This window comes from Littorina saxatilis, linkage group LG10, assembly GCF_037325665.1.
Source record: "Littorina saxatilis isolate snail1 linkage group LG10, US_GU_Lsax_2.0, whole genome shotgun sequence".
NCBI classification, from domain to species: domain Eukaryota; kingdom Metazoa; phylum Mollusca; class Gastropoda; order Littorinimorpha; family Littorinidae; genus Littorina; species Littorina saxatilis.
This window is the reverse complement of record NC_090254.1, coordinates 38,893,692-38,908,228: the sequence shown is the minus strand read 5'-3', so window position 1 is coordinate 38,908,228 and position 14,537 is coordinate 38,893,692. Positions and strand designations below refer to the sequence as shown.

The window sequence follows — 14,537 nt, the reverse complement described above, 5'->3', positions numbered from 1 at the left end:
ATGCGCGTAGCAAAATGTGCGTGTTGTATCTTCTTTTTTCTCTGGCGGTACCGACAATATCGTTATTGAAACAATCCCAGTGCACTAAGGGATTTATAGAGCAAATCTCGAAAATAATTATTGAACTCAGCGCTATGCGCTTCGTTCAATAATGAATTTTCTGGATTTGCTCTATAAATCCCTTGGTGCACTGGGATGTCTCAATAACTTAAATAATAATAATAATAATAATTCGAGAATTTATATCGCGCACATAATTATCTCACCACAAGACGACTCACGGCGCATATTACATATTAATGCCGTGTGAGATGGAATTATTTACACAATATATCACGCATTCACATCGGCCAGTAAATGTCAAACCATTACGGCGAATATTTACTTTTCACGGCCTATTATTCCAAGTCACACGGGTATTTGGTGGACATTTTTTTATCACCGCCTATACATGTTTGCCAGGAAAGACCCTTTTGTCAATCGTGGGATCTTTAACGTGCACACCCCAATGTAGTGTACACGGGACCTCGGTTTTTCGTCTCATCCGAAAGACTAGCACTTGAACCCACCAACTGGAAAGGGGGAAGAAAATTGCTTACGCCCCGACCCAGGGTCAAACTCGCAACCTCTCGCTTCCGAGGCAGGTGCACTTACCACTCGGCCACCCAGTCCTGTTAACACTACACCACCCAGACTCCATCTATCCATCTATTTTAAGACTCCCTCATTTAAGACATCCTCAATTTTTAGACCACGCTTTTTCAATTTTTCTGTTGAAGCTTTGTACATTTACCTCCATTTTAAGACTCCCTCCATTTTAAGACTCCCTCCATTTTAAGACTCCCTCCATTTTAAGACTCCCTCCATTTTAAGACTCCCTCCATTTGAAGACCTAATTTTCTCAGATTGTTAAAGGTCTTAAAAGGGAGGTTCCACTGTAACATTGTAGTGTTTCCTTTGTCTTAATGCACAAGCATCACCGCTGTAATTTCTCATTTTGAGATAGTAAAGTCACTTTGATTTGATTTGATCTGAATTGACGAGGGCGTGTGTTAGAATACGGTGGTTTATGTATTTTTAGTGGGGATGGTTTTGCAGGTAATAAGATAATCACTTCTTTGTCTTTGTAATTCAGGTGAACTGATCTAACCCAGTGTCTTGCCTAGTGAGTAGTGACTTTGTTCGCAGCCGCAGTCACAATGACCTAGTTATGATGACACAGAAGGTAAGTTCTTCGCAGTCGCAGTAACAAGGAAAATAAGGCAATGAATGACAACTCTGGAAAGTTGGATGAAACGAATACGTTTAACCCCGTGTGGAAAGGGAGCAAGGAGAAACTGAAACAACAAAAGAACAGACCAACCAACAAACCAACCAATCAACATACAAACGCATAAACAAACAAACAAACACTCAAACAAATCAACCCCCCCCCCCCCCCCGACCAAAAAAAAGGAAAGAAAGAAAAACCAACAACAATCCGATTAACCAGGACATCATGCTTCAACAAGGTTAGGAAGGACGAACCTTCATTACAATACGAATGAATAGCTTAGAAATCAGACAAAGTCTTCAAGTTTTCTTGAATTTAACCCCATTCCCAACAATAGATAACTCTTGTGAATAAAAGTGTGTGTGTTTGTGTGTGTGTGTGTGCGTGTGTGTGTGTGTGTGTGTGTGCTTACTTGAGTGTGCATGTGCGTGCTTGAGTGCGTGCGTGCGCCGTGTGTGTGTGTGAGTATCTGATTGCCTGTCCTGTCACTGTGTCTATTTGTACGTGTGTAATGCAAAGCATGTATTATCAATCTGACCTCCTTCAGAGTGCACCATGTTGAAGACAAAGGAGTTCTCTGCCTCGGAATCTATCTCCACTAGCCGAGCCTCCATACGTTTACACCGTACCTGTAGAGTTACAACAACACATCACCGTCATGAAACCACAAACTCGCAATTTTACATTGCAGCTACGCATTTAACTACGAACACACAGTATACTTCTTTCCAACCTTGCAAAATCAAACAGACTGCCAACGTTCCGTAAATCAGAATACCAAAACAAGCCAGGTATGTTATAGGAACGTTTACATGAGACAAAACAATACGATACAGTCACACATTAAGTAGACAGACGAACATTTATAATACAGAAAATAAACTTATCTGACAAATTGTCCAGGAGCTCGTTCAGAAGACACAAGCGAGACTGAGACAATTAAATCAACTGGCATCGTATTGTTTAGTCACAATCAAATGGCATTTTGAATTAAAAAATCAAAATCACAGTAGCTGCGAGACAGGACCGGACCAGATTTCTTGCATAGATTATGAAAATGGGTGACATGGAAGCAGCTATGTAAAGTTGAAGCTCGGATAATTGTTCACGACCTGTGGTAAAAATGTTAAATCCAAACTAAAAAGACCAAACAATACTGTACTCCCGTGTTTGACAAAGACGATACGAAAAACAAAGCACGACGTTTCGACCACGGGGGTCTTCCTCCGGCACAAAACACAGGAAACAAAAGAAGACAGACGACAGAACAGAAAGAAGATGTACAGATTAACGGCACACATTTTACGACTCACAGATCAAAGCAAACCAAATTGCAAAACCATTGTTCTGGTTTTGAAATCCAAAGACACTTGGTGTGTTAACAAATACGCATTTGTTTACATCACAGCTACACGACCAAGCAGGAGAGGGGGGAGGTGGGGGTGGGGGGTGGGATTAGATCTTACCTGTGCGTTTTGCCAGGTGGTGGCCACGCTGATGTACTTGTAACACGACTCTCCGTGTAATGTCCATGATCGTGGGCACTTAGCTGTAATCATCAACACCCGACTGTGAACAATTTGTAATGTGAATTCATGTATACATGTATATTTATGATGCTTGTGTGAACATTACGTGAAAATGCCAGATATAAATACGATGATCGTGAAAAGTTCAAATAAAAAAAAAATAAAAAAATTAAAACACCCACAGTTACCCGTAGTCATGGACGCATGGTAGTTTTCTACTATGTGGAACACATGGAAGAACACATACCCATACCGGTCTTTCAAATTGATATTTGAATATTCGTCTCCGTTTCCGTTTGCTTCCTTGTTTGATTTCTGGTCTTTGCTATTATTTAGAAATTTGTGCTGTGTACTAATTATGTCCTTATGCTCTTTCATATTACAGATTGAGCAAGGCATGGTCATCCCCATGCAAGTCTACATGATTGCCCAACAAACATGCATGGTATTATTCGCCTCTCTCTCTCGATACCCCCCCCCCCCCCCCGTCTCTCTTTCTCTCTCTCTCTCTCTCTCGCTCTCTCTTTCTCTCTCTCTCTCTCTCTTTCTCTCTCTCTTTCTCTCTCTCCCTCTCTCTCCCTCTCTCTCTCTCTCTCTCTCTCTCTCTCTCTCTCTCTCTCTCTCTCTCTCTCTCTCAAACCTAAAGCATAATGATGATTCTGTTGAGATTCAAAATTATTCTTTTATAAGACGTGATGCTGCTCATCCAAATCACACGGGAATCGGTGTTTATGTGCACAACGATTGTTTTCATGTTGTGAAACGCCGGCATGACCTTGAACCACAGAGTGTAGAGTGTATTTGGCTAGAAGTAAGGCCAAACAATTCATCTCCTATTCTAGTTGGATTCTTATACAGAAATCCCGCCTGCACGGATGAATGGTTTGATGACTTTATAGATATGATGGACAAAGTCAACGTGTGCAATTGTAATATGCTATTATTGGGAGACTTTAATATTAACATGTTAGTAAACCAGTCTCAATGGATTGACAAAACTGAATCGCTAGGTATTACTCAACTTATACAAGAGCCCACAAGAGTAACTAGCAGGTCATCAACTCTTCTGGATCATATTTACACGAACAATGATAGCATGGTTCTAAATGCTTCAACATCTAATATTTGCATGAGTGACCACAAACCGATCACGTGCACTTGGTCGTGTAAACGACCAAAGGTAATGTCAAAAGGTCATACCTATATCACGTATAGATGTTTTAAAAAAATGTGACAAGTCTGCGTTTTTCCTTGACTTAAGTTTGGCAAATTTCCAATTGGTGTCAAATTGTGTTGATCCTGAAGAAGCTGCATTGTTATTTGTCAGAACATTATTATCTGTTGTTGACAGACATGCTCCAATCCGCAGGAAAAGAGTTAAATTTTCGACTGTACCGAACTGGATGACAGGTGAAATTAAAGATGCTATGTTAGTTCGAGATTTTCTAAAAAAAATTAAACAGTTTGAACTTTACAAAAAAATGCGAAACAAAATTTCTGAATTGGTGAAACTTGCAAAAAAGAAATATTTTCAAAATCTTATCGATAAAAATGACATATGTCAAATTTGGCGTGCAATGAATGAACTGACTAGTAAATCACGCAAAGCCCCATCCTGTATTAATCCTAATATAACTGCTGATGATTGTAATAGTTACTTTCTATCTATGACCGACAATGTTCTTGATTCCTCAGCCAGTTCTGATCAGATTGGCTATAAGGTGCCTGAAGTACTCAGTCAATTTTGTAATGAGAAACTTTTGCCATCTGACTCGTTTGATATACCTGTAATCACAGTCGTTGAAGTTGGTGCACTAATTTCTAAACTAAATAACAAAAAAACAATGGACACAAACAATCTTAATTCACAAATTGTAAAAATGTCACTTCCTTATATTGTAAACAGTTTAACCCATGTATACAATCTCTCTATCAGGAAGAATGTCTTCCCATCAGTGTTTAAAACGGCTAAAGTTATTCCAATACCAAAGTCAAAAGACACTGATAGCCTTGACAACTACAGACCGATATCTATTCTCTCTATACTGTCTAAACCCCTGGAAAAGCATATACACACCCATCTCCTTAAATATGTTGAAGAAAACAATATTTTTCATCCTTATCAATCAGGTTTTCGTCCTAAACATTCATGTCATACTGCCCTTACCCGGCTCTGTGATACCTGGCTAAAAGCAATAAACAATTGTGATATAGTTGGAGCGGTATTCCTTGATCTCAGGAAATCATTTGACTTAGTTGATTACGCTATTTTGTTAGACAAATGACTTATTTACCTGCAAAATAGCTCATCTGTGTCATTTTTCACATCATACCTGTTTGATAGGAAATAAGCAGTCTACCTAAACGGTTCATATCCATCACAAGGCGCTGTAAAGGTTCTATGCTTGGTCCCTTACTGTTTGGACTATATATTAATGGTTTGCCACCTCTAACACGAAAATGCTGTACTTGATCTTTTTGCGGATGACTCAACACTTCACAGCAGTAATACAGATATAAATCTCATAAGAAAAGTACTCCAAGAAAGTATAGCAAATATTAATGATTGGTGTAATTGTAACAGAATGGCACTGCATCCTAAGAAAACAAAAAGCATGTTAATAACCACAAGACAAAAACACCAGCGACAGCCTCTGAGCCTTGATCTTATGCATGGTACAGTTAGCATTGCTCAAGTCCATCAACACCGTGTGCTTGGAGTTGTAATTGATGATGAACTTAACTGGCGCTCTCACATTGATACAGTTTATAAACGAGTTTCTAGGAATCTTTTCTTACTTAACAAGCTCTGGTGCGTTGTTTCTGTGGATGCCCTCAAAATGTTTTTCCACGCACACTGTCTCTCTCACATTTGCTATGCATCTACTGTCTGGTGCAATGCCAGTGATGTTCATATAAAGAAAATAAACACACTTCACAAGAGAGGTGTAAAGTTATTAAACCGAGATCCCAATATGACTACTCAAGAAAAATACACTCAACTGAACATTCTTCCGCTACATCAGCAGTTCTTTTTAAATGCTAGTGTTTTCATGTTCAAAATGTACCACCATGAAACACCTTCATACATCCAAGACCTGTTTGAGCGTCCTCCTGGTAGAGCGAGGCTTTTGAATTATACGCTACCGCTCCCACGCATTGATTTGTATAAATCTAGTTTATCCTACTGGGGATCGCTTGTGTGGAATATACTTCCAATGTACTGTAAAACATGTCAAACCCTTTCATATTTTAAAACAAATGTTCGAAAATATCTTTGTCAAAAATAATTCTCTCCCTACATTTTAAAATCATAACTGTTACTGCATAACATATTAATCATCATTTTATTAATCAATGAACCACGTTAATATAACTAGTGTTTTGTTACTTTTAACCTGATTAAAAATTCTTAGTTAATTAGTTATTCGTTTGGCTGTTCAATACATGTTATATAAATATATAATTGTAATGTATAATGTCATGTATGTCTAAAAGGGACAGGTTGGAAGATTAGGCATTGCCTAAAACCTTTATCCCTTTGTATTAAAGTTTTGAATCTGAATCTGAATCTCTCTCTCTCTTTCAGATGGTAAGAAAAGGCCCAGCCTTAAATATCAATCCTTGTAAAATATAGTTCAATTAATTATCTCTCCCTCTCTCTTTCTCTCTCTCTCTCTTTCTCTCTCTCTCTCTCCCTCTCTCTCTCTTTCTCTTTCTCTCTCTCTCTGTCTCTGTCTCTGTCTGTCTGTCTCTCTCTCTCTCTCTCTCTCTCTTCGCCTGTAATCGTACCTTTCGTAATCTGAGAGAGCATTTTCTCGTCTTCTGCTTTCAGTTTCTCGTCCTCCGCTTTCAGTTCGTCTTCCGCTTTGAGTTTTTCGACTTCCGCTTTGAGTTTCTCGTCTTCCGCTTTGAGTTTCTCGATTTCTGCTTTCAGTTTGTGGTCTTCCGCTTTGAGTTTTTCGTCTTCCACTTTGAGTTTCTCGTCTTCCGCTTTCAGTTTCTCGTCTTCCACTTTCCGTTTCTCGTCTTCCGCTTTCAGTTTCTCGTTTTCCACTTTCCGTTTCTCGTCTTCTGCTTTCAGTTTTTTGACTTCAGCTTTCAGTTTCTCGTCTTCCGCTTTCAGTTTCTCGTCTTGCGCTTTCAGTTTCTTGTCTTCCGCTTTTAGTTTCTCGTTTTCCGCTGTCAGTTTCTCGTCGTTCGCTTTCAGTTTCTCGTCTTCCACTTTCCGTTTCTCGTCTTCCGCTTTCAGTTTCTCGTCTTCCGCTTTCAGTTTCTCGTCTTGCGCTTTCAGTTTCTTGTCTTCCGCTTTCAGTTTCTTGTCTTCCGCTTTCAGTTTCTCGTTTTCCGCTGTCAGTTTCTCGTCGTTCGCTTTCAGTTTCTCGACTTCAGCTTTCAGTTTCTCGTGTGCCGCATTCAGTTTGTCGTCTTCCGCTTTCCGTTTTTCGTCTTCCGCGTCCAGATTTGCGATTCCGTCACTTAGTTTTCCGGCCTCTTCCTTGAGAGTTTTCTGCTCAAATATTGTCTGCAGCACATTGATCTGGATACTGTCCACGCGCACGAAATTGTTGTCATGACGACTGTTGGTGTGACAGGTGTGAGATAGGGGGTGTGGGGGAATGCGACAGGTGTAGGTACCTCCCACCACAGGTGCGAGCAGGCTCAGGTAAAAACGACCGTCGCTGTAGTCTGTGCTGTTTAGTTTGTCTCCTGTAGGGGTCTGTTGTGAGATAAGTACAAACAAACATGTATATGAACGCACGCACGTTCGCACGGACATGTATACATATCAACACACACACAGGCACGTAGGCATACGCGCGCACGTAGACACACACACACACACACACACACACACACACACATACACGCGCACACACGCACGCACGCCGCACGCACGCACACGCACACATACAATAACACACATGCACGAAAGCACACTCGTACGCACGCACACACACAGACGCACGCACACTTATTCAAACTCTCTCTCTCTTTCTTTCTCTCTCTCTCTCTCTCTCTCTCTCTCTCTCTCTCTCTCTCTCTCTCTCTCTCTCTCTAACAATTGTTGGTACCCTTCCAATTTTGAAAATAAGAAACCACGTACAGTCCATTCGACTTGGAGCGATGGCTGCTGATCAGTGAAGCGAAACGTTCCGCATGAGAGCGTGAGGGTGAATGTGCTGGTGGTGTTGTCCCACTCTGCACCCCCCTCCTGCCGCACGTGCACCTTTCTGTCCTCTGTCAGCATGCTGTCTGCACACACACACACACACACACACACACACACACACACACACACACACACATACATACACACACACACACACACACACACACACACAAACACACACACGCACACACACATACACACACACACACACACCGACACACACACACACACACACGCACACATACATTCACACACACACACATACACACACACATACACACACACACATACACACCGTCACATACACACACACACACACATACACACACACACATACACACACACCGACACACACACACACACATTCACACACACACACACACACACACACATACACACACACCGACACACACACACACACACACACACACATACACATTCACAAACACACACACACACATACATGCACACACACACACACGCACACGCACACACATGGAACAGCATGGTTTGGGGTAGAGTTTCGGATATACTTTTATGCATAAAGATTCCTTTGTTAAAAAGCAGTCTTGACTTTAGAGGTAAGATCCCTAACTGTATGTAGTCTAACTCTGTGAGGGTAGTGTGCTTTAGTAATACTACTTTTAGCGCTCTTTTATGTAATCTGCTGAGTGGTTTTAAGGAATTTTCACTTGCGGAGTCCCATAGAGTGGATGCGTAATCAATAACAGATTGAATATGAGCAATGAAGAATAACTTTCTGGTTTGGCAGTTCAGGAAGTGTTTAATTCTAGATAAGAGATACACTTTCTTAGACACCACTTTACTAAGTTGCTCTATGTGGGTTGACCAAGACAAGTTGTTATCGATATTAACACCCAGCAGTTTGTGATGGTCGACTTTTTCCACTATTTCACCATCTATCATTAAAGCAGGACCAGCTGAACAAATATTCTGGCGTTTTTGTCTTGTTGTTATGACCATATATTTGGTTTTCTTTGGGTTAAGAGACATATGGTTTAGTTCAGTCCACTCTGTCAACTGGTTTAAACTCCTTTGAAGTGATTCTGATAAGCGAGTTACATTTGTGTTGCTGGAGTGAATTGTGGTGTCATCTGCAAAAAGTTCACATACATTTTGAATATGTAGGGGGAGGTCATTAATGTATATAGAGAAGAGGAGGGGTCCTAAAACCGATCCTTGTGGTACACCGTATTCTACTTCTTGCATGCTCGACGCCGAGGCGTTTGTTAGTACAGTTTGTTGTCTGCCGGTGAGAAATGAACTAATAAGTTTGACAGTTTCGATTCCGACGCCATACAATGCACATTTTCTCAGTAATAACGTGTGATCAATAACGTCAAAGGCTTTAGCAAAATCAACAAAAATGGCACCACAGAATTCATTGTCGTTTATTTTCTCCAGCCATTGATCATGAAGAGAAACTAATGCAGTATGGCAGGAATGGTTAGCTCTAAAACCCGATTGTTTAGGGTGAAGTAAATTGTTTTGGTTAAGATGCATTAGAATATGTTTGTTAATGTGTTTTTCAAGTGGTTTTGATAAAACAGACAATATTGAAATTGGCCTATAGTTTGATGGGTCTTTTTTATCACCTGATTTAAACAGAGGAATGACTTTAGCCTGTTTCAGGGCGACTGGGAAATAATTTTTGTCTAAACAAAGATTATAAAGGTAAGTGAGTGTTTCAGAAATTACAGGGGCTGACAATTTAAGAATCCTACCATCGAGGCCGTCGATTCCCCGGGAGCCTGTTTGCTTAAGGTGTGTAAGTGCGTAAAAAACTTCAGGTACTGTAAGTAGAGGAATATTCGCTTGACTTGAAACTTGTTTCGACTCACAATATTCTTCTAACACTTTCAAATTGTTCAAATTGGATTTGTCATTTGTAATAATTTTTCAGCTATTTTAGAAAAAATGCGTGTTTAAATCATCAGGGGATATGTCCTTAACACAACTTGAATGACTGGCAATCGTTTTATTTGTAAGTTCATTTATTGCTTTCCATATATTCTTTGAATTTTGCTTTGATGACGCTAGGTCATGAAAGTACTTAATTTTTTTTGTTCGTTTAAGTGAGTTTACTTTATTTCTCTGTTCTCTATACTCTGCTTCCTTGCCAACTGATTTTAAGAAATCACGATGGCCAATAGCATCTTGTAATTCAGTATCAAACCATTTAGGTTTTACTATTTGCTTGACTCTCTTAGTTTTCCACTGGACATGTTTATCGTATATTTCTGTAAAGACATTTATCCAGTGTGTTATTGCATCATCAGGATCCGTATAATTATAAACATCAGAGAGAGAAGAATTACTTAAGTCTACAAGAAAAGCGTTCTCGTTAAATTTAGTAAAGGAGCGGTACTTTACTGTCTTGTGACCAACTTTGGGGATTTTTACACCCTTTCTTGACCACGTGAGACAAACAGGAAAATGATCACTACAGCCGCTGGTTGGAACACAAACTTCTGCAACGTTACGGGTGTTAGAAACATAGACATGATCTATCAAAGTGCTTGTAGATGCAGTAACCCTAGCAGAGAGAGAGAGAGAGACATAGAGAGACATAGAGAGACAGAGAGAGACAGAGACAGAGACAGGGAGAGACAGAGACAGAGAGACAGAGAGGAAAAGAACGCCGAAATATAAAGTGATCAATTCACTCCAATCATAATGAAGTACGTCATTTGCGTGTTCCAGATTCGATATGGCTTTCTGTAGCGACTGCAGTGAGCTGTAAAATCAAATGTTTGAAAGCCTGCTATCCTTTCAACGATTTACTTTATTTTGAGCATATTTTCCACAAAAACACAATAAAACTATATATATATATTTTTTAATCAGAAAGTGATAAGGAATAGACGAATGTGCTTTTTGTTTTACTTGCTTTTTTATAACTTGATATATTGATTGAATTGTTCAAGGAACAACAATCGATATAATGTCACTGTGATACAGTGAGTTGGTGTGATAGAATCACCAAGTTGAACAAATAAATTTTGTGGAAAGTGTAACTGAAAGACCGCAGTTAAATAGCGGATAGTTATTGAAGGCGTGTTCAGATTACGTCGGTTGTGAGTTCAATTTTTGTTTGTTTGAGTATTTTTACAATACTTTTGAACATGGTGGGCTCATATAAGGATACCAACTTTGAGGAATAGTTGGCCCAGTCTAACAAACTAAGTATGACTGGAGAAGCGCAACAGAAATATATTCTGCAGTGCATGGAGAGAGATGAAAGGGTCGTGAGTAGGGAAATGGAAAGGATTAAAGCTGAAGCTGAAGCTAAAGCGAAGGCAGCTGAAGCTGAAGCTAAAGTTAAGGCAGCTGAAGCTGAAGCTAGAGTTAAGGCAGCTGAAGCCGAAGCTGATAGAAGGGAAAGAGCCGAAAAAGCTAAAGCTAAAGCTGAAGCAAGAGAGAGAGAAGACATTAGAAACTTTGAATTAAAGAAGTTAGAAATAGAAGCGAGAACTCGTATAGAAGAAAGCAAGAATAAAGAGCAACCTGAACAGCGGGACAGAGAGCAAAAGACCCACCCGAGGAACTATCCTAGGTTACCCATGTTCAAGGAAGCTATAGATTCTATGGACTCGTTTCTTTGTAGATTTGAAGCACATGCAAAAGCGTTGAGCTGACCAAAGAAAGATTGGGGAATCCTTCTTAGCGCAGTTCTGGATGGTCAAGCTTTTAATTTGTTTCATACTCTGAATGCAAAGGGAGGACTACAGTACGAGACCTTGAAGGAATGTTTATTGTCAAAGTTTCACTGTAACGCAGATGGGTTTAGACAGAAGTTCAGGTCTGCGAAACCGGAAGTGGAAGAATCATGTTTGTCCTTTGGTACTCGACCGAGACACCTGTTTGATCGTTGGGTACAGCTGAGCGAAACAGAGAACACGTTCGATAGCCTAGCAGAACTAGTGATCCAGGAACAGATGCTGTCTAGTGTAGTGAAAGAGCTAGCCGTATTCCTACGCGAGAGGAACCCAAAGAAGCTGACGGAACTTATTGAGTTAGCAGAGAACTATCGCGTGGCACATCCGTCCAAGATACTAGCAAAGGTGACAACGTAGCTGCATTCAGCGCACATCAGAACAGAGGAGGACATGCAAACAGAGGCGGTCAGAGGGGGGGCAAAGGTGGTTCTCATGCCAGACAGACAAATCGAGAGGACCAGGATTATTTGGCAAAGTGGTGGCCGACGAACCAGAAACACCAACGCTAGTGACACCAGGAGTAGAACAGCTTTCTACAGCTGCTGCAACTACGCGAGCGCAGTCTACACTGGACAAGAAAGAAACGAAACCACTCAGAGCTCCAGCATCAAAACTTTCAGTGGACGAAGATGAGTTGAAGAAACTTCAAGGGGCAGATCCAAAACTAGATGCCTACTTCAAGTTTGCTTCCAGCGGGGAATTAAAGAGACAAGGGAAAAATAGTTTCCACTTCGTGATAGAGAACGGCGTTCTCTACAGAGACTTTGTTACCCCGACCGAGACATATCACCAGATTGTAGTCCCGGAACCACTCGTCGAATCAGTGCTATTTTCCGCCCATGACACTTTAATCTCGGGACACTGTAGCAAGCACAAGACAACGGATAGAATCCGAGCGCGATTTTTCTGGCCAGGGATGTCTACAGCTGTCGCAGAGTATTGTAGATTCTGTGATATTTGCCAGAGGACTCAAGCAAAGGGAAAGACCAGAGCTATTCCCTTAGATAACATGCGAAGGATAGAGGCACCATTCAAGCGAGTAGCTATCGACCTCGTTGGCCCCTTGTCTCCTCCCACAGAGGAGAAGCACACGCACATCCTGACAGTCATCGATGTGGCGACTAGATTTCCGGAAGCAATACCACTGAAGAAGATAGACTCTGTTACAGTGGCCGAAGCACTGTTTTCTGTTTTTGCCAGGATGGGGATTCCCGATGAAATCCAGTCAGACAATGGATCCCAGTTCACCTCAGACATGATGCGAGAGTTCCGGAAGTTACTCTCCATAAACGTGTATTTTCGTCGCCTTACCATGCGCAGTCCAATGGTATCGTGGAGCGTCTGCAAGGCACCCTGAAGCCCATGCTGAAGAAGGTCATCTCGACTCAACCAAAGCTATGTCACATGTATCTGCCGGCATTACTCTTCGCCATCAGATAACTGCCCAACGCGAGTACAGGATTTTCCCCATTCCAACTGCTCTTCGGAAGGCAGCCGAAAGGACCCATCGACTTACTCGCCAACGCCTGGACTGGCAGAGAAAGTACCCAGGAGGCCAAGACGACCTACCAATACGTCATTGACTTGAAGACCATGATCTACGACGCCTGTAAGGTGGCACACGACGCAGTGGACAATGCCAGAGCGATTCAGAAGCATCACCACGACAAGAGATCCACAAGGAGGAAGTTCGCAGTCGGAGACCAAGCTCTGCTACTTCTACCGACTACAGCAAACAAGCTCCATATGCAGTGGAAAAGCCCTTACAGAGTTGTGGAAGTTTTGAACAATGACTACAGAATTGACATGCTGACCACGCAGAAGGTATACCATGCCAACATGCTCAAGCTCTACGTAGAAAGAGGCAACAGCAAGAATGACAACGGAGAAGAAGAAAAAGTGCCAGACCACGATGTCAAACCAGATGCTAGTACCGAAGGCGATATCCTACGACCAGATCGTAGGAAACAACGTGTGTCCCCAGGGCACCAAGCCAACAGCGGTAGCAGTATTGCAAGAAGAAGAGGACGGAACACCATTCAACCTTGAGACTGTGGAACTGCCACAGGATGAGGCAACTTCCAGCTGGAAGGAGGCCCACATCGATGAAGAGTTGGACCCTGATCAAGTCCAGGAGGTTGAAGCAGCGTTCCGTGAGTTCAAGCAATGTTTAAGAGGATCACCAGGAGCATCAAGAGGCACAGTAGTCCATTCAATCCGGGTGACGACAGACGTACCTACGCGGACGAAACAGTACCCACTGCAATTCGCAGCAGGGGACGACAACATCTTCACTGACATTCTGTCACGATCAGGATCGGATCAACAGATTCTGTACGCACCTTAGCAGGTCGGAGGATGCCTGAGAAAAGAATGGAACATTCTTTTTTTTTCAGGGGGGGACGTGCGAAGGAAATCACGAATAACACTAACAGGCAAAGTTTGACAGTGATATCCTCCACGCTTTTAGAGCGCTAACCAGAGATAATAGCGTGACATAGCGAAGTGTGTTACACGTACTCGGTACTGTGAATTCAGCTCACTGACCGAGAGAGTTGAGGTTGTAAATCGCAACGTAGATATCGTTACACTTAACCACTGTCCAGCGACAGGGAGGGGTTGTCACAGGAATCGACCGGGAGAAAGGAAGCCCGAGTAAAGCACTTAACAGGTAGATGGAATAAGCATTTGAATATCGCTAATGTTTATCGCATAAGTTGAATCGACTAACACTGTAAACTTTAAACATAGCAGACAGATATCTAAGACAAGATGTCCGCTATTTATGTTGTGCAGTGCGTCGTGTAACCGGTCGGAAAGGA

General features: G+C 41.6%; 1 protein-coding gene across 1 annotated transcript; it reads right to left on the bottom strand.

The window, feature by feature from the left end:
* Nucleotides 1-1,756: 1,756 nt before the first annotated feature.
* Nucleotides 1,757-8,089, bottom strand: LOC138978781 (golgin subfamily A member 6-like protein 22). Its single transcript, XM_070351565.1, has 4 exons — nucleotides 7,910-8,089; nucleotides 6,595-7,522; nucleotides 2,740-2,822; nucleotides 1,757-1,902 (listed from the first exon to the last, which is right to left on the bottom strand). Exons 1-4 carry the CDS (start codon nucleotides 8,051-8,053, stop codon nucleotides 1,768-1,770), a joined length of 1,290 nt encoding a protein of 429 aa, XP_070207666.1. The 5' UTR covers nucleotides 8,054-8,089; the 3' UTR covers nucleotides 1,757-1,767.
* Nucleotides 8,090-14,537: the final 6,448 nt, after the last annotated feature.

What these genes read in the sequence shown, in the direction of transcription:
- LOC138978781 (XM_070351565.1), bottom strand. Translation starts at nt 8,053, where the DNA reads ATGCTGACAGAGGACAGAAAGGTGCACGTGCGGCAGGAGGGGGGTGCA. An exon ending in CGCTCCAAGTCGAATGGACT is followed by an intron (nt 7,523 to 7,909) that starts GTACGTGGTTTC and finishes ATCTCACAACAG; the next exon opens with ACCCCTACAGGAGACAAACT. An exon ending in GCTCTCTCAGATTACGAAAG is followed by an intron (nt 2,823 to 6,594) that starts GTACGATTACAG and finishes TGATGATTACAG; the next exon opens with CTAAGTGCCCACGATCATGG.